The 26,587-nt window shown below is 43.0% G+C and overlaps 2 protein-coding genes across 2 annotated transcripts in view; one reads left to right on the forward strand and one right to left on the reverse strand.

Annotated features, from left to right (window-relative positions):
• Positions 1-972: 972 nt before the first annotated feature.
• LOC108017698 (chymotrypsinogen B) lies at positions 973-2,043 on the reverse strand. Its single transcript, XM_017084807.4, has 4 exons — positions 1,792-2,043; positions 1,686-1,731; positions 1,470-1,624; positions 973-1,416 (listed from the first exon to the last, which is right to left on the reverse strand). Exons 1-4 carry the CDS (start codon positions 2,006-2,008, stop codon positions 983-985), a joined length of 852 nt encoding a protein of 283 aa, XP_016940296.3. The 5' UTR covers positions 2,009-2,043; the 3' UTR covers positions 973-982.
• A 15,586-nt stretch (positions 2,044-17,629) lies between these two features.
• The window catches only part of LOC108017699 (uncharacterized), a 38,430-nt gene continuing 29,472 nt past the window's right edge, over positions 17,630-26,587 (forward strand). Inside the window, exons 1-2 of the mRNA XM_036813954.3 lie at positions 17,630-18,127; positions 23,059-23,944. Coding sequence (XP_036669849.3) covers positions 23,135-23,944 — 810 coding nt within the window. The 5' untranslated portion in view covers positions 17,630-18,127; positions 23,059-23,134. The remainder of the gene's footprint in view (positions 18,128-23,058; positions 23,945-26,587) is intronic.

The following is a 26,587-nucleotide window of genomic DNA, read 5'->3' on the forward strand; positions in this document are numbered from 1 at the left end:
CCTTTTCAATTAGGAGCACCCATCTCGACAATTTCCCGTTCGCCGGAGCGAGGCGGAAATTATGGCACGCCCATTTTAATCATTCGCCATTTCCGGCGCACAAATACACCGTCGAATGTGTATAGTGAAGTTAACGAATCTCCGGCTGGATGTGGACCCGAATCTGAATCTGAATCTACTGAGCTGGTAAAGTTTCGTTGGCAATTTGGGCATCTTACCTGGCTAGCTGGTCAGAAATGCAGGCCAGGGATTCCGCCAAGGGATTTCCAGGACAGCGCTAATTGCACTCCTCAGCAAGGTGAAGGAGGTGCCTGCTGAAAAAGCAGGCGATTCGAAATACGAAATGGAGGGCGGAGTACGACAAATTCCGTGGGCACAGAAACCACGCAAAATTTATGGTTTCAATTAAAAGTTTCACCATTTCCGTTCATTTGCGGCACAAACAAGCAGCCAGCGGCAAGTGGCAAGTGGCAGGCTGCCTCGCTGGAAGGTCAGCAGGGGAAAGCCGGAGGGGAACGCAATACGGTAATGAGCCTGGACAAAAGCGAGGCCCAAAAAACTTGTTACTTTTGCAGCTCAGCGCTTAGGAAATGGACAAAGTTTCGACCATCCGGCCGGCAATAAAAATGTGAATTATGAGAAATTTCTAGCTGAAATTTACTTGCTCCTAGTCGTAGAAAAAATATCCCCAAATTTGGTCATCGATCGGGTAGTTTTTTATAAAGAAAGAGCCTTGGAACTTGGCTTTCTAAATATTATTTCTTTCTTTCCCTTTTATCCGTTTGGATAAATACATTTTTTTTAATCTAAAAGAAACCATTAAATCTAATTCCGGGGAGAGTATTAATGTGAACAGGCTTAAAGAATATTAAAATAGATTTTTTGAAAACTTTGACCTTCAAATTTGAATATAAATACCACCTTAAAATATGAAAATAGATTTCTAGAGAACTTAGTTAATACTTCTTTTTTATTAGTATTTTCAAGGCTCATTTCGAAATTGGATGTTCCATCGCCTGTGTACCGAGTAATTATTTACAACTTTAAGGATCCACTCGATATAGCTGGTGACCCGAGTATAAACCCCCGGACTTCGGCATTCCGTGCTGCCGAAACTAACGATTCCAAATTGCACGTACCGCAGTTGACCATCAACAGTAGCCTGGTGGACCAATGGACCTCCAGAGTCGCCCATACAGGTATCCCCGATGGGATGTCCTGCACAGATCTGGCTCTCGGTGGTCCTCACCCAAAAAGCGTTATAGCAATCGGATGCATCCAGTTCGTTCAGCTCCAAAGTCTGTAACACCCTCGCTGTTTTCTCGTGCTCCGTTTTTCCCCAACCTGCTGCTCTGTAGGTTCTGACGATGGGAACTTTTGTCGGATCCGTGAGGATGCAGACGGGCCTGATAAAGGCTATACAAAACACTTTATAGAAAACCTTTCCAACAATGGAGTGCACAACTTACCGTTAAACTGCACTTCTGGGCCCACCCGCAGTATACCTATATCATGGATATGGTCCGCTTGCTTATAAAGCTTATTTCGAAAGGCCTTGGTCACTGCAAAATCCCAGGATGTACTGGACCTGCTCTGCGAAAAATATTCTCCAAGACGCACGGCTCTATAAAGAAAGGAACTTATCATATGATAGATTATCTCTTGGTTTTAAAAACAGAACTTACAGAATGTCGTCATTAACAATGCAGTGAGCTGCAGTCAAAACAAATTCTGAAAAATATAGTTTAATTTATTAGAATTGCTTGTCAATCTGTGGTATTCGATTATAACCTTTGTGGATAAGAGTTCCGCCGCATACAAACTCAGTTACACTCTCATTGTTAGTTTTGTAAATATATGCCATCCAAGGATTGGCTCCGTGCTCCGCATTTTGACCATGCATTATTTTAGGCGTAATGCCCGAGAGACCGCAATTTGGTTCCAGGAACTGAGCCATAGCCCCTGGCCAAAGAAAAACGATCCCGAAAATCGCGAGGAAAACAGCCATATCTTACTTCCCTGAGAACCCCGAACGTACTGATAGCATAAGTGCTTACATTCATCGGTTGTAATCTCTTTTTCAGCTGCTTATCAACATTACATTATATTATATTTCGAAGTAAGCGTTGACAATCTCTTTTCCTGGAACGCCTTGCTTCTGTTTTTGTAAATTAAATTGATACTATGATATTTTAAACCTTTTCAGCTTCATCTGCATGAAAATGCTGGAAAATGCGCGAATGTGTAAGCACTGTTTGTCATATCGTCACTAATTGAAGTGCAAATATTGATGAGTGCCTAGCAAGTGCAAACGCGCTCCGCTAATTTGCACAATTCTCTCGTTCCGCCGCATAATGCGCCGCAAAGTATGCCACCCCAAGTCAATGCCACGCCCCCTCCGCAACCAGCCCACAGCCCACAGCCCCCATTCCACCTGCCACGCCCACTGGCATTTCCAGTGTCGAATGCAGCTGCAGAAATGCAGAGCAGCCAGGAAATTTGCGATGGGCGACGACTGACAGACACACTAAATGCTGGCACAGGCAGACTCAGCAGAATTTCAAATTTATTCAAATCAACCCGTTCGAGGGGCGGAGGGGCGGTAAGGGGCGTGGCAATGAGCAACGGCAGTCGAATGAATGATTCAATTAGGCATCAAATATTTACAGCAGACGTTTAAATATTGCGACAGACATCAAGTCGGTCTGATATGGCCGGAAAATCTCTCGAGCTGAGCCGAGATTTCCTCGAGAACTTTTCTAATTGGCCGCTAAGTGCGTTCGGTGGCCCTTGAGCTCTGTCTTTCACTTTTCCAGGACTTGGGGAGAGTCGAAAAGTGGGGCACATCGGGTGGAAGACAGCTGCATTTTGACGAGGGCACCAAGAGTTCAATATGCACACTGCATAAATAAGCAAATAACTTTGCCATTGTTTCCTCAAACCCCTTTTACCATTTCCATTTTCCAGCCCAAAGGCAGTTGAAGTCCCAGTTTCTGTCTCGATTCGATTCTCTGGGCTCCAATAGTTTTCTTTTAGATTTATGAGTTTCTCCAATACAAAATAGTTGTATGAATTCCCTTTCCCCCCTGTGTGCGAGTACGCTTGTTCAATTCAAATAGTTTGATTACAAAAGTTTTCCCATCGAACATTGGCATTCGGGCAGGTGGAAATGCTGTTTTTTGCCTGGCGAGTACCTTTTTTTTGCACTGAGGAATATTATTAATTTAATAGGAGACTAGAGGATCTCCATTTCTCCTGCCCTGCAACATTTATGTAATTTAATTGGATTTGATTTGCAAACATTTTGCCAGCAGGCAGCCAGTCAACGTGGCCACGCCAAGTTGTCGTTCAAGAACTTGGGCACTCCAAATATTTTCATAATTTTTATCACGATTGTAATTCTCGCCGAAAAGTTTTTGCATTCTCGTTGGCAAAGTTGTGCTGGGCCAACTTTCATCGTGCCCGAGAAAAGTTTTGGCTGCTGACAATGAGCTCACAGCAGATTTCTGAGTTAATTTCCAGCATCATTTTGGCTGGAGCTGCCGCTGCTGCGCTTTGTATTGTGTGCAACTTTGTCGGCAATAACAATAACAATTGCCAGTACACGCTGCACGCACTGTTAATAAGCCAAATTATAGAGCCGCAGAATGGGCTGAAAGCTGAATGCTGAATGCCCCACGTTGGGCGCCAACTAATTGGTGCTTAATGCGGATACTTACCAGCAAAGTTGGCTTTAAGCCGCCGCGCCTTATCAATGTCGGCCCAAATGGATCTCGCTGACAGACAGGCGAACAATGCCATTAATCAAGCGCCCTCAAGGTGTTCTGGCTTTCTGCTGCTGTTTTTTCACCACTCCGAACTTCGAATTCCCCAACTCACATGTCACATGCACGAAGGATGGGTACGGGGGCACGTTTCGATTCCGCCCACTTTGGATACCACATGGAGCGACAGTTTTTCCTGCTGCTTTCCATTTCCCACTGAAAATAGGAAAGAAGCAAAAAAAGAAGGTGCCCCGCCCCTTTCTGCCCCCCAAGTGCTGACAGCGATAAATTCTAATGCCGGGTCAGCACTGCCAGCGACTGCCACGCCCCCCGATTCCAGGGCGTATGTGAGTGTGGGCGTAACAGTTGACCAAAGCATGAAAAATGCTTTCGCTTCCTTTGGTTTTTCCTGCTCCTTGTTTTGCTGCGGGAAATGAATGAAGAAAGGAAGTTAACTGGCATTTGGTTTTTGTTTGCCAAGGAAATATTTTTAGCACGTGTTTGGTCAATTTCTGTCCCTACAAAAACTCACCCACCATTTGAGCCACCCACTTACAAGCCAGGCACATTTGTCACTTTAAATGCAATTTGACTTGTGCCCAATGCGCATAAGTTTTCCCAGGCTTTTTCCCTCTGCCGTCTCATGCCCACTTTTGGTCGGTAGCATTTTCCTAAGGCATTCTCCCGGCAATTTGTCGTGTCTTGTTTGGGCCAGGACATGGACGACTTGGACGGAGTTGGAGTGGCGGTCAGGGAGGAGGATAGGTAGCATGCACTTGGGAGCGCTTAGGGGAGAGCTCAGCAGAATCAATTTTAAAGTGCTTCCCGGGAAGCCAGCGCAGATATTTATTGTCTGCCCAGGAATTGCAACGATTGTCGGTGGGTCTCCATCGAACACTTTTCAATCTGCATACGAAATCAGTGGCCATGCCAATTATTCCCATAGACGAACATGGGATATCCAACCTTATGTGCAATGGGTTCTTTCATTTCCCTACCCTTTCTATAAAGATTCATGTTTTGGTTTACTTTGATTAAATAGCTATAACCATAATATAGCACTTTGAAGTAAGCGAACTTAGATTGAAGATCGTTTGGAGCTCTTCGCTTAAAGCAAAAAGTAATGTTTTTAACTTTAAACTATCAAAATTGTTCTGAATTTAAAACCTTTTCATTTTCTTACCATGAGGACGAAAATCGGGGCCTTAGGAAAACAAAGTAAAAGTAAGGTTCTTAAATAGGTAAAACGAATTAAAAGTAAGGTCCTTAATTCTTAACTCATTAATTTCACAAGTGTTCTAAGCTTAAAACCTGCTTTTAGTTTATAAAGAGGAGAAAAAATAGACCTTACAATTTGGTTTCAATTCTTTAAATTTTCTGCAAATTTAAATTAGTCTTTCCTTTAAATGCTATCGTGATGTTTGATCCCATAGCTACCGCTAGTCATTTGCCATCACCTAATAGCCAATTACCACCTGATGAGCAATGAACTCGACTGTTAAGCTGTCGATTGTGGCAAAGCAGAAATCTCGAAACATTTAAATATGCACTGAACTGGGGTCAAATTACCCCGTCCAATGTGCAACGCTTATGGGTTCATTAGGCTGTGATGTTGTAGCTGTTGCTTGGGTGTTCAATGAGCCGGAAATGTCTTCATTATGATTGCATATGGCCCAGTCGGTGAGCGGAAACGGAAGCGCCAAACTTCATTTGTTGTCTGCCTGGTGGCTGTTTTTGCTGTTTTTGCTGTTGTTGCCGTTGCTGTTTACCAGAAGTGCGTACGAGCGTGGCAATTCGCTGGGCGCACAATCTCAGCCAGGCAGCCATGGGGGCGTATGAGTGATGGCGGCAGTCATGCAAACTGACAGTTTATTTACCCAACGCCATCATTACCGGGGCCATTGCCAGTCAATGTTTGCCATGGGAGTCAGGGAGTCACGGAGTCATGTGTGCTGGGCTGAAATTATCGCACGATATGAAAAATTGACTGTGATTTATGCAATTATGTTAACAAAATATTTACTTGCCCACAATTGATGGACCCTCCAGCAGGATATCCATTAGAAAGACATTAGCTGGCAGCCCTTCTGCTGCTCCATACAAGTTTCATGAGCTGCACGCAACCCAAAAAACAGGACTTATCCTGGCTCAGTTGCCCGGTTTTGTGGTCAGCAGCAGCTAGTTGGCCATAATGAACTCCCCTCGGCGGATCAACTTCGACAGGAAGGGGGGGCGAACAAAACTTTGTTGTGTTTATGAGTTCGAGCCCCCCAGTTTCAGTTTCAGTTTTCCTGGCAATCCCCTGGCCCCGGGCATCGATGGCACTTCACATCGACTTGTCAGGAACAGCCGATGGCAAGTTTTTTGATGTGTCAGCTGGCGGGGAAATGGTCAGGGTGGCTGGGACGTAGGTACAATCTAATAAACGAGCTGGCGAAAAAGAATAGCAAACTTTCACTGACCTCTGTGGGCTGGTGTGTGAACTCTGATGAAAAATCTACCCGTACCATTGAGGGACCTTCTCCCCACTCACACACGCAAATTGAAATGAATAATAGAACGTCGTGAGCCAAGAAAAACAACCCAAATGAGACCCATTGTTGGTAGTTGGTTGGCTGCCTTTGTTGGGCCCAGTGTCCCTGGGGTGTGCGTGGTGCAGGCCAAACAAACAAAGTGAGAAAAAGTTGACACATTCACTTACCAGATTAAAATGGAGCCAAGGCCACACGGAGAAAAAAGCCGAGTAATTAGGTTGGGAGAAAAATTCGAAGTGCAGATAAATATCCATATGCTCTTGTAACTCTAATTGTTGTATTACAAATTTGGTAAGGCTTGTCAAATATCTCAGTATGATTTTGAAATCACTTTTGAAGGTGTCTAAAAGTATGCTGTGAATATAAGAATATTTTTTTTCGATCTTAAAACATATTTAATGAATACTTTTAAACACCTTTATAAAAGATTACGGCCATACTCTAATGATTTCTGCGGTTTCATATTAACATCAATTTTGAAGGTGCCAAATGCACGTATGTCTCTCGATCTTAAAACATATGTTGCATACTTTTAGACACCTTTAAAAGTGATTAGTGTCTTACCCTAATAATTTCTGCGATTTCTTATAAACACGATTTATATAATTTGGTTATCAGAGAATAAGAATGATAATATTTATTTTTCTCCCTGTACAACACCTACAATATTGATGGGTAATCGAAAAGCTCAAATGCACACCTGCGTCAAAGTTGGCTTTTATCAAATGAGTCGGCCCAAAAGATGGATAGAGACCGATGCCTTTGATTTATGGCCTCAAAGTAGTTTTGCACTCCAAAGTCCGCTACATCAATGTCAGTTAATTGCCATTTATTAAGCCATCAATTGTCACTGGAATCCGGCAGCGGAATCTTCGCCCCAGTGGCCCACAACTTTGGGCCATTTAGACAAGGCCAAGACGACGGACCGACAGGCCAAGTTCAGCAGAGTCGGCTGGCGAATTGCTCAGCGAACTGTATTAATCGGGGTCATATGCGCAATTATAAAGAATAACAGCGGAGCAGAGAATCTGGCTTAAATCCCAATACAAGAGCCCTCAAAGGCAGCCACGTTTTTCATGAATTTCCCAACAGAAACGGCGGATAGAGTCGGGCCAAAAGTCCCGCATTCGTCATGGCTGGCTGCTGCGTCTCTGGAAAATCAGTCGAATGGAAAGCAGACTTTTCCGACTGCCAGGCATTCGTATCTTACCCAACCCCACTGCTCTTTAAAAAACTGCGGCCACTTCATTTAAATCGCGTGAGCTGATGCGTTTGATGATTTGTTTTCGAGATTTGTTAACAAATTGATGGCCAGAAGCGGCCAAAGACGAGGGGAGTCATAATTTGTGCACCCCACTGAAGTTATCATCCACTTCAAAGGCGCTGACTGGTAGTTGGAAAACATATCTAATTGCAAATTAGATCCCGGCCAGAGGTCACGTGTCGTGGTCGTCGGTGTTTGCACATGGTCGGTGTTTGTCGAGCCAATCGAAGATGAGCAGGACTAATCCTGTAATTACAAATCCATGGCTCAACGCTCGAATGACTTTTCCAGCTCTACCCTCCTCCGTTAATTTTTTCTTTTTTCCGCCCTGAACTTGAGCAAAAAATCGATGGCTCGTCCTTGTGGACCCCTCATAATTTTCATAACGTTGCCATTTCCCCCGGATCGATGCCATGCCATTCGATTCGATTCGTCTGCGAACTCTTACATGGAATTTCCTGCCGATAAGAAAAATGCGCACAAGGGGCATTGAAATTTATGCCCTGAATTTATGCCCCTTCGCATTATGTTTCCTCGGTCCGATTTTCCGATTTTCCGCTTTCCTCGGAGCCTTCTCTGCTGCCCAGGTTTAATAATTTGCCGTTGAAATGCAGCAAGTTGCGCAATTTTCTCGACTTCAATCCGCTCCTGCGGATACCGAGATAACGAGTTGTGGAGGAGTTTCCCAGGGGGAAAAAGGACCATGGGCAATCGGAGGGGGTGGGTTGAAGTTAAATGCTGATTCAACCTTATCGCTGCTAATGCAAATGCAGTCAGCCAAGTCGGTAAAGTCACCCAAGTCAGTCCCTGAGCCAAGTTAATTTATGCAAATTACTCATTTTGCGATTAAATACTTATTCCATTGACAAACAGTGACGGGCAGCGTTCACCACAAGGGTAATTTGCGAAATGTAGTCAAACCGCACACACATCAGCTGCACTCCGTTGATGATGAGTTGAGATGAGATGATTCTTGGGCTTAGGACCCTTCGCCTTTGGCCTTTGGTCTTTGGACTTTGGCATCCCGGAAATGCGACTAAGACGAGAGTGGAAACCGCATCAAAAGGCAACAAAACAAACCCAACCGAACCCACAGCAAAGTGAGCCAGGGTCTGTCCACCACTGATATCCTGAGTATCCACATAAATCCGGTTTAATTAATTTAACCTGTCAAGCCGTTTGATTGCATTTGAATGGCCATGATGGCTTAAATCGAATGAAGTTGAAGTGTTACATGGCGAGAGCAGTCGGTGCGAAATGCCCCGAAAGACATCTTCTTCTCTGTCTGCTGCACTCGTGACGGGGAAAATTGATTTTACTTCGCTCTCGCCGGCATTTCATTTCCCTCGCGTGCAGTTCGCCGATTGTTTTGGAATTGATATTGAAAGCTGTCAATTTGCATTTGACATCGTTTTCCATTTTTGCCGAAGACTGCACTTTTCCCCCCCAACATTTTTGCCTTTTACTTTTTCACAGCCATCGTTTTTGGCCCCTGAGCTTCCCTCGAACATTTATACTTTTTGGCTGGCACTTTTTGTTGTGATTTTTCAGTTGATTTGCCTGCCATTTGCATAGGAGTGGGTGGGTTTTTTGGGGTTGGGAAATCGCTGCTTGACTTTGATGTGTTTGACATTGTTTTCGTTTTTCGCTTTTTCCGGCGAACACGTTCCGTTCGTGCCATTCAATGGGATGTTTTCATTGGGATCGGGACTGCCAACGCCCCTACATCCATTTCCACTTCCGCTACCACGTTCGAAATCGGTATTTGGTATTTTTGGGGAGCAACAATGCCGCATTCGCTTGTTAATGTCAGCCAGGATGACTTTGTCGAGTCACGGCCCCTTTTTAAACGGGCCAAGTCCACCCAGCAACACCTCAACCTATCAACTTATCAAGCCAAAATCCACAAACCATTCCCATTAAAGCATTTTAGCCGCCGACTCGCCAGCTTGTCACTATTAATTATATCAGCGCAGACTATCAAATTATTATTATCGCATTATCCGATGGCAAATTACGCGTGTGTCGAACTATAATAGATAGCGTTTGGCATTTGAGAATCGGGCTTTAAGGCTGCTCTTTAAAAATATACACTTTACCGCGCTCCAAACTGGCTCATAAATATTTAGGAAGCTGCGGGCCAAAAAAAAGATGAATGGATGGCGCTGAGGAATAAATTGTTAACACGCATGTGCCGCGAAAATAATGCGAATGATGAAAATTAACTGAAAACTTTATTAAATATGCAGCAGCGGGCGTTCGCCAGGGGGGTGTGCGGAAATGCCAGGGAAAATGGTATGGGTAGGGAAAACCGGGGACTGCCGAAGGAGAAGTAATGAACGTTGAATGTTTAAACAAAGCGAAGGTCCTTGGGAAGGGGTGGCTGTGTGGAGGCAGGGGAGGCGGGGGAGGCGTTCAAATCTAGGCTACAACTTTACTTAATGCAATAACCGTGTTATGGGCCCGCCGCAAGAAGAAGAGCAGGACGAGCAGGACGAAAAGGATCGGGCAGGGGCACATGTAAATGGGAACACGGCAGCAACAATTCCCCGGGAAGTCAAGACAACGACACGCACACAGACACACACACACCATTGTGTGAGCCAACAAACACAATCAAATGCATTGGCCTAAGGACACGGCCATGTTGCCAACAATGGTGGTTCCGGGAGGTGAGGGGAAGCGGAAGGGGAGCAGCGGCACAGCGGGCTACTTTCCTGTCATTCACTCATTCACTCCTGAATTTCTCGCCACGGACTTCTCCATGGGTCGGAATTCCTGAGCTCCCGATTCCAAGAAATAGCTGGCTGACGGAATTTCCCCACTACCCGTAATCATTCAAAGAAAGCATTCCTCTAGTTGCTGGGGAAATCATGTCGCATTCGTGTTATGAAACCGAATACTTCTGCATAAAGGAAACTGATTAGCAATTTAAGAAAAATCCTCTGATTGTTGAAAATTATCACTGAAAATGAATTTGACTAGTCCTGGATTTAAATATATTTTAAATTGAATAGTCATCTGGTGTGCTAAAGGAAATTGCAATGATTTAAAGTCACTTGTGTTTAGATTTTTCAGGTGATAGTAAGTAAATAAATCACTTTCGTTCTATAATCTCTTATACAACTAAATATACAAATATTTTTAGTGCATACTTTTAGACACCTTTGTAATTCATTTAGACTAAAAAAGTGTCTACAATTATGCAAAAGTTTGTAAAAATTAATATTTTTTGTGCATACTTTTAGACACCTTTATTATTCATTTAGACTAAAAAAAGTGTCTACAATTATGCGAAAGTATGTAAAAATTAATTTTTTCGTTGCGCACTTTTAGGCACCTGTATAATTAATTTATTTTTGAACTTTTATTAATGTGGAAATATTTTTCTTAAGACTAGCACACTGCTACCCAACTGGAAACTTAATCTAATCAGAATAATTAATTTAGACTTAATAAGTGCCTAAAATTATGCAAATTTCTTAAATACATTTTTTCGTTGCATACTTTTAGACGCCTTTATAATTGATTTCTGTTACTTTTTGTTGCTCGGTAGTATTGAAAGATTCTCTTCTGATACTAAAAATGTTTATGAGAAATGTTTTATATTATTATTTTATTTTTTGGAATCCTCAGTGTGCTTTTCCGCCTCCAGAGTCTTATGTTCTCCCCCGTTTCCCCCTCCCCCCACCACAAATCGCTTTCTGGCTTGTTTATTTTCATTTCGCTGCATTCACCCCCCCATTTGGCACCCGGTTCCCAGCTCCAGTTCCATTTCGATTCACGCTCAACTGGCAGCATGATATATGTGCTTGGCATGCGTCGCCTGTTGTTATATTTCTGGGCCGAGTCTGACTTATGATATGGCCATAGCTATAGCCATGGCCTACGCTCCTCCTATGCGTGGAAATGAATTATTGTCGCTCTGTGCAATTTTCAATTTCATAAGCAGGCGGCGTTGCTTGTTGGCTTCTGGATGTTTGGATGTTTGGATGTTGCGTAAACGATTTGAACTCTGGGGGCATACCAATTAGGTCGACTGTTTGTTGGGATCGATTTGGCCGGGGATAATTGCCAAAAATGGTGGCCGTGGGGCCTTTGGCTTATCGGCCGTGCGTAAGTGGATTGTTTTCGACCTCGAGCAAAGGTGTGTGTGCGGGCAAATATTTAAATTTGGTAAAATAATGTATTATATCATTATGCTCTGGCAGGCGCAATCAGCGGGGGGCGTTGATCCTAGTCCGGGTTTTTCAGGACCTGGTCCCGGTTTCTCTGATTCGGGCGGGTTCTCCTGACTTCCTGGCTTCCTGCCAGCCTGCCAATTTAATTCGTTTGCATAAATTTTCGTTGTTTTTGTTACTGTTTGTGCTGTGGGTCACAGAACCGAGCCCTGTGGCTTTTTTATGCCCTCCAAGCTCTTCCTTGCGCTCGACTTTCCCTCGGTGTGGTTTCCACTTTTTTATGTTATTTCCTTGTTTTGCTATGCAAAATTCGATTTTAATGTGCTGGCAAATGCTTTAAATATTTTCTACTGCCAAAAGTGGGGGGTGGAAAAACTCTGCATGCTGTCTGGCTAAGCGAAATTCGCTGGCAGCCATGGGAAACGACAATTGCTGGAAGTTTGCTCAACTGTCTTGGAGGGTAATTGACAATTAGGCTAAAAGTTGCAGCCATCTTTAAGTTGATCAATAATTCATTAGGCCATTGTCTATCGCACGGACCCCTTGACCGCCCCCGCCCATGACCACTGACCCCCCGCTGACCCCTGACCCCACAACAATCGCTGTGGCTCCACTGGCCCTCCTTGGAGGGTCATAAATCATCATTTATATTATTAACAAGGGATCAAAACAGACAAGCCAAACTTCACACACACACACACACACGCTAACACACTCACACGTGAACACTTTCATATGCATATGCATGAGTGTGTGTGTGCAATGGCGCCTGTGTTGGTGTGTGTGCGTGTTAACCGGAAACCAGAGCAACCGCAAATGACAAGGGAATATGTCCGTCTAAACTGCTTCCCTTCGCTGCGAAAACATCAAAGTCCGAGGATGGGGAGGTCGAATGGAGCACTGAGGCCAGTGTGGGGTTAAGGAGTGGAGGGACCAACGCCGAAGTGAAGCATATTTATGGGCGCAACATAAGAGAAATTCCGAACTATGAGCCAGTACAGTCACAGCCAAAATACTGATGTTTGGTCGAGGCTCCGCAGCTGCCCGCTGAGATAGGTATTTAATTACGTTTCTTCTGGAAAACATGCTTATTGATAAAAGCCTTCAAAACAGGTAAGTACTGAAACAATTTGGTTGGCAAGAGAGTTTTTTAATATATTTGAAAAAAATGTTTGTAACATAAGGTATTACGTTTACTAGAAGGATATATCCATAAAATATTTATTATATTCTTAATTTGTAATCATTTAAATCAACTTTACTTGAGCTTATCATCAAAAATAAATATATACTTTGTGTTTTAGTTTAATATTTCAAAGTTTTGAATAATAGGTTAAAATCATAGGTTTATTAAACATTAAAAATTAATCATTAATAATAAAGGACTACTCCGTTAAAACTATTTCTAAAGAATACCTTTCACCCCGCTTTCATCATATTTATATCTCAAAAAGTCAATTTTGTAGTACTCTACTTACTATAAAACCACTGTACCGAAATGTAAAACTATGATTCAGCAGCTATCTCGGTTCCGGGTTAAACCCTTGGTAGGAATCGCAGTCCGAGTCGGTTAACACTCGCCGGGTGTTTGTTTTTGTGATGGACTGCCTGCCTTTACTGCCCTCCGGCCAGGATTCGAGGTGAGGCTGGCGGGCAGCTTTGCATGTTTTATACTTCTGACCTTAATACCTGCGGACCAACTCACGAGCATGAGCATAAAGCATATAGCAGGGAGTATGGAGTATGGACTATGGAGATGGAGTATGGAACATGGAGTTCCGGACACGGACACCGACAGGAGTTGAGCGTGTGAAGCTGTTTTTGTCTTTGGGGCTGCTGGCGCTAAGCTCAAAAGCAAACACAGGTGTTCACGGGTGGAAAAGTGTTTCCAGGAGCAGGAAAATGTGCTGCATTTATACGGTAGTTGGTCAGTCAAAGTGGCAACTACTTCGATTCATTTACAGATGTTATTAATAAAATGTAAGCCTTTTTTAAATAAACTTGAATCAAACATTTCTGCTTTTAAGCTCACCTATGATATTTATTTGGAAAATAAGCCTTTCATATTTATTTAAATAACTTTATTGAATGTCTGTTAGGATCTTAAAATCGATTTAAGAGGGCCCTCACGGAGAAAGTGGCCTCGAGCCCCCAACAAACATGGCCGGCAAAGAGCAGCTCGCATTGAAAGCGCCCCGCAAACACGATGAATTATGGATATTCTAATTTGGATCTTATCGCACTCATTAACACCTTAAGGCCCACAAGCAGCTCTTTAGAATTTTCCCGCTGAGACGGATGCCATTCACACATGGTTTGGTTGGCCATAAGTTGATAAAGGTTATCTCATGGGAAGTGGAGCAAAGGGGTACATTTTAAACGGAGCTCAGTGTGTCAAGGGTGTGGATTGCAAAGTGGGTGGGGAAAAAGGCGCCATCGGCAATGGATTGGCTGGTCCACCATGGCCCATATGGCCAATCGACAATTGTCAATTGGCAATTACCAATTGCCGTTCATCAGTTTTCGGCTTAAATTGAAAGCCTTACAATTGCAGCTCAGGCATGTAATGAAATAATGAAACAAAGTGCAACACGGAAAGCTCCACAAAGGATATGAACAGTGGGTGGGTAGATGAGGTGGGGAAGGTGGAGGGGGAGGGGCAGGCAAAGGACACTTGTGCAGCTTCAGCAAAATTTTTAATTAAAATCTTTGTGCTTTCACTGTGCGTGCTTAATTAATTGTGCTTTAGCTGGCAGCGGCAGAAAGGATTCCCACTCTCAAACACGGAAAGGCATATTACCGCCTTTAGACAGTTCTGGACAGAAATGGTTAATTTCCATTCGGACCTGCAGTTAATGAAGGCCTTTGAAGGACACTCGTTGCAGTGTTTTCATTAATATATATCTTTAAAGACAGCCAATTAAGTGATCTTTTTAATAAGTAATTAAATGGAAATATCTTTGAAGCAACCTTAAGTCTTTCGAAGGGAAAACGAATTTATTAATGGTAGATTATTCCTAGATCCGAAAATTGTTTTGAAACAGGTGTGAGAAATTTAATAATCAAAAAAAATATTTTAAATAATAGAGTTTGCGGAACAGCTAAAATATATAGCCCCAATTTGATTACAAAAATCGTCAAGTCGCAGAAAATTCTGAACTCAAAACGGGAAGTTTTTCCACCGCATCCCATTTTCCCTTTTATTTTTATTTCCATCCTCCCACACACACACATGCTCAGGGGCGAAGTGCTTTCAGCACAAAACAAGTGTAAATCAAATAAAACCTAATAAAATATATAAAGGGGCGAACGCAGGTTGCCACACGCCCACCCACACGCCCACCTCCCCACAGTTTTCCAACCACCCACCTACGCACACACACTTACAATGGCCCAGATGGGCATGGCAAACAAAACAAAAAAGGGAAAACGAAACCTAAATGGCAAACGAATTGAAGTCAGCAATTTTATGTTTTATTGCAATTCTTGCCTTTCACCCCACACCACCCACAACCCTCAACCCACATTCTATTTTACGGTTACCTAGCTGCCCCTGACTCCTTTCCCCACTTTCTCCATTCGCCACGGCTTGTCATATGGGGTAGCACTCGGGGATCCGTGGATTCCGATTCATATACAGCCATGTTCCATCTGCATCAAAAGGAAAAACTCTGCCCGAAGCAGGCGAAATCGCTTAAACCGAAGATTTTTTGCCACTGCCGCTGGTGAAGGGGGTTGAATCAGGCAGGAGCGGACCATAAAGGGGGGCCTGGAGTTGTCCTGGCGATGCGTCTGCTGGCTGCAGGCCCTTTCCTCGCACCCCCACTCCACTGCCCTTCGACCTGCGCATATGTCATAAATGGGGTCTGGGTCCTTCGGTTCCCTGGCAAGGGCAGGGTTGCAAAAGCGAAATGGAAGTGGTGGGATACTGCTCTACGAAGGGGTATCACCCACCTACTCTAACCACAGGCTAAACCTTTTTTTAACATGTTCTTAAGTAAATCGATAGAGGGTATATAATTTACGTTTAAAAGGAACTCCTAATATGTATCAATTTATCATCACCATCATATCAATTTATTGACCATAAGTTTTCAAATATTACAAACTATATTACACATTGAAATAAAACAAGCAATGTTCCTTAATCAAAGAGAAATACAATCCATAAATTGGTTGTTAATGTTATAGGAATCTTTGAATATAAGAAGTTCTGGTGTTAGGTGAAGTTAAGATGTTGATAGGAAATCAGTATTCTAGATGTGGTAGCATGATTTTTTAAAGGAATCCTAATAAAATATCATATATATCCTAGAATCCCCAAATAATAGTGTATTCAAACTTCAGCTATACCAAGGATCCAAAAAGTGTTCCTTGTTTATTCTTTTATCGGTCTTTCTGCGGCAAGTGCGCTGCAATTGTGAGGCAGTTATAGATACGGATATCTCTCTAAACACACGTACGTGTGTGGCTGTGTGCGTGAGCGGTTGAAAGTGTGCGGTTGTGTCCCTGTGTGTGTGTGTGTGGTGTGGTGCGTGTTTTTGGGGAGGTATTCGTGCGTGTTTTTGTTTGGACCCCCAACCCCTGAGCTTAGGTTTTTCTATTGAAATTATTTCCATCGATGTATTTCATGTGCCCAAAATGGGCAGAAGGGGGTTAAATTGTTTTGAGGCACGCATAAATTATGGAAAATTGTTGAACATACATAATTTATGGCAGGCAATATCAGAGTAATTCAATAAATGGCCTAGGCCAAATAATTTATGTTTCAGCTCGATCCCGATCGAGAAACCTCAAAAAAGCCCATCCTTGTGGTTTAACCGAAAAAACAGAATAGGAAAAAACATAAATTTCGGGCTTTATCCGGCATTTACAATAATCTAATTCAATTTGAAAGTCAATAATTTATTTTTGACCAGAGTGTCGAGAGTGGAATTAAATCGAAATTTCAATTGAGCCAACTTTCGGGGATAACTCATCGATTTGTTTGTTTTGGTTGTGCTCCATTGTGGTTTTACTATCCCTATAGTCAGTACCATCTACCCCTATATTTACCACCCCCAACATTTTCCTTTTTCCATATCGGATCCCGGAGGCTGCTCACGCCCGGGCCATAAAACTTTTATATCAACTTATGTACACTTACAACGGCCATTATAACGCATTAAACATAAACGCTGTTTCATGGACCTCTCCGTCCTCCTTCCCCTTCAGCTTTCCTATCTAATTGCCAATGCCGGCAACTCTCACACACTTTGGACTTGGGACTTTGTACTATGGACTCTGGCCTTCGGAAAAGCTAAGGGGCGGTAATAAATCATTGGCGATGACTGCTGCAGCAACCTCATTGAACATTAAAATAATTGCAGAGCGCAACTTGGCCAATGATTGCGCCCTCCGTGTTCATTAATGATAATTAAAAAAGTTTGTCCATCAGCCGACTGACTGAAGGTAGTTCATTAGAGATAGAGCCTGCTTGTGCTGGAAAATCGGTTTCAGCCAGGATTACCAGCACTTCCTTCCGTATCCTTGGATCAGCTTGTTGCAGGCCCTTTCGGCGCTTTTGGGCCAAATGCAATTGCATCTCCACTTCGATTGCAGAAGTCATATTTCAGTGCCCGAAAGTAGGCAACATCCAATTGAGGCCTGACTGCTCGGCTCACTCCTGTCGCTCTGCCAAATGTAAACAAACATTTTCCGGAGGAGGAAAGCGGTAAGGGGTTTTCCTGGAAACCCAAAATGCACGTGCAGATTACCAGAGCGGCGAAAACCCTGCGCAGACTCACCAAAAATCGAAGGGAGAGCGGCAGTGTTGAGTTTTTCCCGCAAGCCAAGTTCGCAATGAAAAGCCTTTGTTCACTTTCCCAGCCAGTCAGTTCGTTCGCGTTTTCCGTCGTTGTAACTTGGGGAAGTCCCGTGCTTTCACCGTTGCCAAAACGGGATTATTCCCAAAAGTCGTAAGAAGTGAGTGAAATTTGCCGCGACTTTGATGGCAGAGTAAAAGTTTACGAGCAGCCTAAAAACTTTGGACTCGAAAGTGATCTGTGAAAGAGCTAAAGTACAAAAACTGAAATCCAAGTGTTGAATGAAACATATCTGCCGGCTTTGTTAACTGGATGGCTTTGACATTGGCGCCACATTTGCATCCTGGCAGGTGTAAATATTCATTTCTGTAGCTGGCAAAGTTGCTGCCTGCTTTTAGCATAATTAAGCGCATCGCCACGCCCCCTCCGGCCGCCCCCATTATTCACAAAGAACTACGGAAGGACAAAAAACTTGGCCAGAGCCTTGAAACTTTGAAGAGCAGCCGCCAGTCAAAGCAGCTTTAAGGTCCTGTTTTGTGTTGCCCTCCTCACAGGATCCGACGAGCAGGCGAGCTGCATGGTAAGTGGCGAGCACCTTCCTCCTCCGTTTTGGCCAAGTTAGCAGCTTGTTTATAGTTGGTTAATTGAAGCCCAGGGTAAAGTCCGAGAAACTTAAATTGAATACTGCACTTGCCAGACTTAATTATGCAGCGCACGGGCCTTGGGAATTTATCTCCAAAAAACGAACCATAAAAGAACAAGAAGCTCCAATTCAATGCGGATTATTGGACCATGCTTCAGAAGTCAATTCCTTACACTGCCACTACAGCTTTCCCCGACAAATCTCCTAACTACAATAGTAATCTCTCTATCACAATTTCCCAGTTTCCTTGTCTCACTTCAAAATCGAAAAGAAACTTGAATGGCTTAAGTGATTTAGCAACTCGATCGCATTCGTTTGCGCATTTCGATGCTAATGCAGTGGAAAAAAATATTGATACTTTATAAGAAGAGATAAATTTGAAAAGCTATTAAGAAGAGAAATCTACATTTCATCCATTATAAATTGATTTTTTTTCTATTTTGTTTACTTTAAATTATAGCATAATGTATTATTTGTTTTATATTAAAAGGGTTTTAGGAATTTATAAGATCTATAGGGTTATGGTTTTTAGAAACAAGACAATAACTCTTTCTTTATATTCTCAAGATGATACGTTTCATTAAAAAGTAATCAAACATTTCTGTTTGAAAGTTCACTTTTTGAATCGTTATATCGGCAGCTTGGACTTAACTAAGATCATTTTGTTAGAAAGTTTCTTGTTTTTAAAGTCCACTATTTTTCCCGCAGTGTTATACCTTAGCACGATTTTTTCTTTTTCCAATTCGGGTCGGGAAACGTTGCCTACTTTCGGGCACTGGGAAAAACTTTTTAAGTGCCAAAGCAAAAGGCGCCGAATTAAATTAAAAATGGGGAATGGCACGAAAAGGAATATCGGCTCGTGTGCAAATAAGAGCGAAGGGAGCCCGGCTTCAAATTCAATTTGAGGAGTATAGTCTCCGCTTTCCCTTTCCAATTTTCCCCCACCCCTCCAACTTAACCCCCAAGAAAACCCCTGCCCCAACAATAGTTAAGCGGAAATGTAAGTCCCCGGGGGCAAAGGCATCACGGAGCCTTGGAAGTGTGTCAAAGTACGTAAAGCTGGCGAGGGAATCAATCGAATCGAAGCGAATCGAATGGCAAGGAAGCGGCGTTGAAGGCGAGGCGAAAAACCAAACAGCCACGAGCCATAAAAATGGGCCAAAATGAGTGGGTGAGACGTCAAAAGAAATTGAAATGGAACTCGAGCAAAAACTACTTTGTTTGCGATTAGCACTTGGCTTGGATTATGGGCAAAGGGGGTTTGAGGAGGCTCAGAAGGGCAGAATGGCAGAATGGCAGGCGTTTGCCAAGAGGAAATGAAATGTGTGTCAATATATTGATTGAATAATGGTCTACATATTGACAAACAACTCAAAAGGCACTCGACAGAGCCAGACTAGAGACGCAGCCCAGTCAGTCAGCCGGAAGAGAGTCGCAGTGACAGCCTCGGGGGGAACAGGAAACGGAAGTTACGCACACACGCACACACACTCAGACACAGACTCGCCTGCGAAAGCTGTCGAATCGGCAAATGCAAAGTGAGACATCAAAAGCATTTCGAGTGCCTCGTCATCAATGTAAAGCAGCTGCTGGCATCCCAGAAATATTCGGACGGAGTCGGAGATATAGAACTCGATCCCCAAGACGAAGATGCTCCCCAGACGAGAAAGGGAAAGGGAAAGCGGAGGGAAAGGGGCGTTGGGTAACACGTGTTCCTTTAATTAGATAAAGTTTGTTTGCATTACAAACATACTGGCAGCAATTTGCCTCTGTGCTCGGTTGTCGATGGCAACGCCAAGTTCTTTTCTCGCTTTTTTCTCAGCAACTCCCCCACTTCTTAGGGGGGGCTGGAAAATTCCCCCGGCGCGGAAAAGTTCTGGAGCATGATTGACAGACGCACGTCTAGTCAAATAAAAATGGCACATGGCAATAGAAATAAAAAATAAAATATGCCAGCAACTTGGTCGCTCTGTGAATATTTATGTAAATAATTCCATTGAATGGTGCAGTGCTCATTTGGGCGACGTTTTCCGCAGAGTTTTCGCAGAGTTTCCGCTGCGTAAATATTTGAATGTTTGGCTGCTTATTTATTTCCTTTGTGGCCATTCCCGCTTTGAGCCAAAGGAACTTACAAATTTCTTCAAAACTCATTCAGATTTCCCGATATAACTTAGGGCATTCATTATGTGGCCTCATTAGCCCGCAAAGAGGGCGAAAATTACTCAATGGCACTTTGAGCTGCTGCAAATCCCACATAATTTGCGAGGTAATATGAACTGCATATTTAACGAGCCCAAAGAAAACACTTACGAAATCCCCACAAAAGGCCTTTTGCGAATTCAAGGCTTTCTTCCGCCCCTTTCTTCTGGGCTCTCTCTTTCTCCCTGGCTTTGTTTGTTGTTCGGTTGGGGGATTGTTGTTAATTAAAAGCTCACAAAAGTAGGTAACATGCATATTACTCACTTTCAATTGTTGCACATACGTATTAATTCGGCCAGAATGCCTTGATGTGTGTGTGTGTGGGGCTTCCTCTTCCTTCGACACAACAATGAAATGGCGACCATTGAGAATGATAACAATGAAGGCCAGCACTGCACATAAACTTGCCAAACAAACAACAAGGAAAGTGCGCAACAACAACAGCAACGGCCACAATGAAACACACTAACACAAATCTTTATTTAAGCATAACACAAAACACAAAAAAGTAGGAAAAAAGAGCCGCAGAAAGAAACCAATTCAATGGTGGAAGCCCACAAACACAGTGAAGCCCTGAAAAGAAGAATGGTGGAAGGATGATAGAAGAAGGGCCGGAAGAGAGGGCCAACGGGGTAGCGAGTGAAAAAATTAGAACAGTCAAGCGCCTCGGGATATGCAACACATAAAACTTGCCAGCCAAGCTGGAAAAGCGACTTCAAGAGCCTTCAACTTGCCCCACTCTCGCGCTTAAATGGGTGTTGCACTGGGAGAAGAATCGCCTTTATTAGACAGTAACTTTGGAATTTTATCAATAGTAGCTATATTTAAAAATTTTAAATATTCCATCTTCCTGGTACTCTTGTCAGAACTTATGAACACCCTAGATATCACAAATGTATGAGTGCTATACTAATAGAAACATCGACTTAAAAATAAAAATGATATACTTGCAGAACTTGAGCTAGACTTAGGAACAAGTAATATAATAGGGTGTTTAAAATTTAAACTCTTTTTAAGCATTTATCCATCGCACTTCCGACGTTAAAGTATAATTACATGAATCTTTAGAAATTTGAAAACAATTTTAATGGTGTCCAAAAGTATGCAATCTAAAATGTATTCTCAATTTGCAGAAGTCAGAAGGTCTAGAAATGTTTTCTCTGGAAAATATAAAGTCGTCTTAAGCATTGTACTATCCATTTAAAATTTCAAATGAAATATTTGCCTATTTTTACCCAGGTTTCAGAAAAATAGGCTGATTTTTCACAATTTAATAAACTTTCTTAAGGAATGTCATACAATATTTAGTTCTTAAATTAAATATTAAGTGAACAGAAAATATTCTACTGCATTTTGAGTCATGTAATAAATGTAGAATTGTATTTTCAAGATTTATCCTTAAAAAAGTCGATTTTTTTTCCCAGTGCTCTTGCTGTTGTGTCAGTGCCATTGCAGCAGTCAACTGGATGGCCAGCCATTTCCGTTTCGATGTCTCCCGTTTAGTCGGATGGCAGTTAAGCCATTCCCTTCCACTCGATGCCAGTTTAAACTTGGCTCGGCACGGCCTACACACGCACACGAGTTCACGTACACAATTTTTCCCCCTGTGTGGCAAAGTTTTCCCCAACTCCTTTCGGCCAAAAGCAAAGGCAAAGGGAAAATGAAAATGAAAAGAACCAGTAGAGGAAAATCGAGAGAGGACGAGGCTGCCAAAAACTTTGCATCGCAAACTTTTCTGCATATATTTTCCACAAAACGGATGCTTGTTTTTCATGTCTGCTGGCTTATTTCGTTTTGGGGTTTTCCATTTTTAGGTTTTATCCCCCTCTCAGCCCAAACCAAACTGAACCCCCCGCCGGCGGGCATATTCACTTAGAAAACCTCTTTCCATCCTGCCCTACCGATTTCAAATGCTTTAATCGCAATTTATCAAATTGGAAGAGGCCGACTCGGGCTGAAAAGTTTCTGCCTTCGAAATTGGGGCATTGTAAGCGTTTAATTTGTCAGCCATTTGCTTAGTTAAAAGTTTTTCATTTTCCATTTGCATTTGCAGTTGCTACATGCCTGGCTTTTTTCTGGGAATATTTCAGGGTTTTATTTCTCGATCAGCAATAAAACTGAAAGTCCGCACATGAGATATTGCATTGATTTATACATATTTTTTTGGGAAAGAGTCTGGTCGGTAAGGTTGACAAAAAATATGCTTTTGAACCATTTCGAAGGATAAGTAAAAGCGAACAAATATTCCGGTTATGGAACAATTTTAAAGTGCCTTTGGTAAAATTGCAAAAATAACTCGGAATTTTAGTTATTTTAGCACAGCATTGAGCTTTAGTCCACTGAAAGCTGGGTAAAGTAGTTTTGATTTCATTCACTTTATTAGTTAAATTTATCTAAAATCAAATAACAAAATAACAAAATATTAAAAGAATTTAAATATTCAATTTGATAACAAAGTGAGATGGCCCAATATTCTGGCATGCAGTTACATTAGTTTTTGTGGTTTAAGAACTGGGCAAAGTTAAATTATTTGAATGGAAATAAATCAAATAAGCAAAAAAGCGATGAGTTTAGCTTATAATTAAAAAACAATTGTTGGCCTTTGTTGCACTATTTGTAATATTAAAAATTGACCGTTGGTAATTAAAATTGTTTTATTACTTTTTTAGGATATCCCAGCATGTAACCACCTGATGTGGATCAAAGCGGAGCGATGAGGCGTCGGACGTTTTCCACCGCCGCAGCATGTCCTTGTCGGAACGGAACACACCCAGCCATGGGCAGGGAGCGGGGGCAGGAGGTGGGTCGGGCGGATCGGGCGGTACACACCGCCAGCGACCGCCGGACGTGGAGGAGGCTCTGTCCTCCATGCTGTGGACCCCCTACGAGCGCACGCCCCTGCCCAGCTCCTCGGAGGAGGAGGCCGAGGAGGAAGACGACGACGAGCGGCTCAACCGGCAGCTACGCAAGTCACACAGCAGCTACGAGGCCTCGGCCTTGAACCACCCCCACCACGCCCACGCCCACGCCCTCCCCCTTTTCGCCCACCACCACCACCAGCCAACCCTGGACAGCGGTTCGCCTCTGCTCCTGCCCCCCGTGCCTTCGTTTCCCCCATTTAGTTTAAGCGCCTTCGATGCGGCCATCGCTGGCTTCGATCACCTGGCCAAGGTGGGCTTCTCCTCAAGCGGAGTGGGCAGGCGGAACCGCTACTCGTTCCCCGCCTACCAGGGCAGCCCCTCCCGCACCCTGACCCAGTGGTGCTCCTCGGCCGCCACTTCGATCAAGGAGCCACCCTCCTACGAGTCTCTGTACACCGTCTCCAGCTCAAAGGTTGGAGCTACTCCTCCTCCCGCTTCATCACTGATTCTCAAATCCAGTGGGGAAGTGGTAGGGGGTTCCGAACCATGTGATAGATCGCAACGATCGCCAACAAAAGCAGCAGCAGAGGGTCAGGATCGGGATGAGAACAGATCCAAGGCTGCTCCACTAACGGCTAATGTTCCCGCTGGATTGGGTCTAAGGCGCTCCTTCACGGATGACTACATTTCGCAGGTGAGTTCTATAATCTTCTAATGTAATTGAAAGGGTTCTTAAAAAAAAGGAAAAAATAAAGTGCGACCTGGTTCCCATTTAATATGCACTTAAACCTTGAAGAAGATTAAAATTGCCTTGTTAAAATGGAACCCCTTTTATAGATACCTTAACAAGCAAGATACCTTTTAGCAATCACCTGGCACCCTGCCTAGGTGAAAATGGAATACCTTTTACCAGCGTAGGACCCCCTCCCCCCCATTGATACTTTCAGCTGCTTAATGGAGCACCATCAAAATTGATGTCAAGGGTTCAACACACAAAATACTTGGCGCCGCCAATGGGAAACTGTGGGACTCAAGCGCGAAATGGGAGCGCCAAGTCGAACTGTCGCCTTATCGGGCCCATTGACAGCCTCATACTCTGTACCCCCAACCCCATTCCATGGCATACCGAATTATGCACCCCGCACCGCCCTATTGTAACCCCGATAAGGGCTAATGCTTCACTTAGGCCCTTAAGTGCCGCTAGCATCCCTCGCAGATAAGCGCCATATGTTGCCTATCAGTATCGAACATTGGACCGCAAGGGGGCGGCTGTGGTCTATGAGACCGAGGGGGCGTGGCTTTGTTTCCACATATTAAATTTTATATGCAATATGCATAAAGAACGGCATAAGTACTCGCACATAGGGGCTCGCATGTGGCTGTGTTTTCTGTGCACACTTCATAATTTGTTTATGTGGCGTCAGCGAAACGGAAAATTGACCGCACAAAAATGACAAACAAAGCACAAAGGCGGTGGGCTACAAAATGGGGAGGGGAAAAGTGCATAACAATGGTTTCACAAAAGGAGAGGGGGTTGCAGGTTTCAGGGGGAAAAACAAAAATATCAGTTTTCATTTCGGGAAAACTTATTATACTATCAAAATACATAAAGTCATATCAATGGCATGAAACGCCACATAAACACCACACGCAATAAAATTAAACGCTTTGGGTTTTTGTGAACTTATAGTTTTTTGCATGGTAGTTTTAAAAGTTAAGTGATATATGTACTCGTATAAAAAAATATATTGAAATAAGAGAATGATTTGTTTAATTGTCAAGCTGTAAATATAGTTTTAGATCCCCTGTGACACTTAATAATAATCCCTGACACAGTAGATTAATCTACTTTCCCCGAATGAAGTATTCTTTATGTTCCCAAAGTTCTGATGTTTCTAATCCAATTCCACTGTCAACACATAAAGTCATATCGATGGCATGAAACACTACATAAACACCACACGCAATTAAATTAAACGCCTTGGGTTTTTGAGAAGTAGTAGTTTTTTGCATGACAGTTTTAAAATTTAGGTGATATATGTACTCGTATAAAAAAAATATATTGAAATAAGAGAATGATTTGTTTAACTTCCCTGCTACATATATAATTTTAGATCCCCTGTGACATTTAATAATAATCCCTGACACTGTAGATTAATCTGCTTTCTCCGAATGAAGTATTCTTCATGTTCCCAAAGCTCTGTTGTTTCTAATCCAATTCCACTCTCTATACATAAAATCATATGGAAGGCATGAAACACCGCATAAACACCACACTCAATAAAATTAAACGCTATGGGTTTTTGTGAACTTATAGTTTTTTGCAAGGCAGTTTTAAAAATTAAGTGATATATATATATATATGGGAACTAGAGAATGCTTTGATTTTTTGTCCTGCTATAAATATAATTTTAGATCCCCTGTGACATTTAATAATAATCCCTGACACTGTGGATTAATCTGCTTTCTCCGAATGAAGTATTCTTCGTGCACCCAAAGTTCTGTTGTTTCTAATCCAATTCCACTGTCAATCTCTTCACGGCTGGCCGAACTTAATAAGCAATGACAAATGGCTTAAAGCAAGCTCCTCTTCTTCTTCCTCTATATGTTTTTAACCCTCTGCGCCCCACTTATTTTCCCGGCACATATCTGTGCTTATGTGCGTGGCCTGGACGACTGACTCATGACGAGAGGTTTATGGGCAAGAAGTAATAAAGTTGGCAGCGCTTTTCCACTGGCAAGCACCGTTAGCCGGGGATGAGTTTCGGTTTTTCGGCACCCCTTCCCGAGGAACCCCTCTCGCTTAACCCATGTTGCCGCTGGCTGTGATTGCAACGCACTCGACGGCAACGCAATCACAGTGCACAAGACTGAGCAGCATTAGAACAATAAATTTAGGAGGGGGGGGGTCGAGCCAACAGTAAATCACATTATATTTCTGTGACGTAATTAATGCAAGTAACACAGCGTAACATAATTAGAACCCACACACACACAAGGACAGAATATACGCATGGCTTTTAACCCACATCATGTCGATGGGGTTTGGTATTGGGATTGGGTTCGGGTTCGGGTCTGGGTTTTGGGATAGGGACCAACAGCTTTATCAGCACATCGCAGGCGGCAGCAGCAGCCGCAGCACCACCAGCAACAATTACTTGTGACGGTTTTATGTTTATGCGTTGGCTTAATTAATTCAATTAAGCGCATATTTATGCCCCAACCGAAGGATCCCGCTGCCACCACCTTTTTGGCGGGAAAATGCGGGGGAAAATGAGACTGTAAGACTGGGGTAATCCCCCAGCAATTAGCATTAATTACGAGTTGAAACTTAAAT

The sequence above is a fragment of the Drosophila suzukii genome, chromosome 2R (genome assembly GCF_043229965.1).
Source record: "Drosophila suzukii chromosome 2R, CBGP_Dsuzu_IsoJpt1.0, whole genome shotgun sequence".
Taxonomy (NCBI): domain Eukaryota; kingdom Metazoa; phylum Arthropoda; class Insecta; order Diptera; family Drosophilidae; genus Drosophila; species Drosophila suzukii.

What these genes read in the sequence shown, in the direction of transcription:
- LOC108017698 (XM_017084807.4), bottom strand. Translation starts at nt 2,008, where the DNA reads ATGGCTGTTTTCCTCGCGATTTTCGGGATCGTTTTTCTTTGGCCAGGG. An exon ending in ATTGTTAATGACGACATTCT is followed by an intron (nt 1,625 to 1,685) that starts GTAAGTTCTGTT and finishes CTTTCTTTATAG; the next exon opens with AGCCGTGCGTCTTGGAGAAT. An exon ending in CCCAGAAGTGCAGTTTAACG is followed by an intron (nt 1,417 to 1,469) that starts GTAAGTTGTGCA and finishes TGTTTTGTATAG; the next exon opens with CCTTTATCAGGCCCGTCTGC.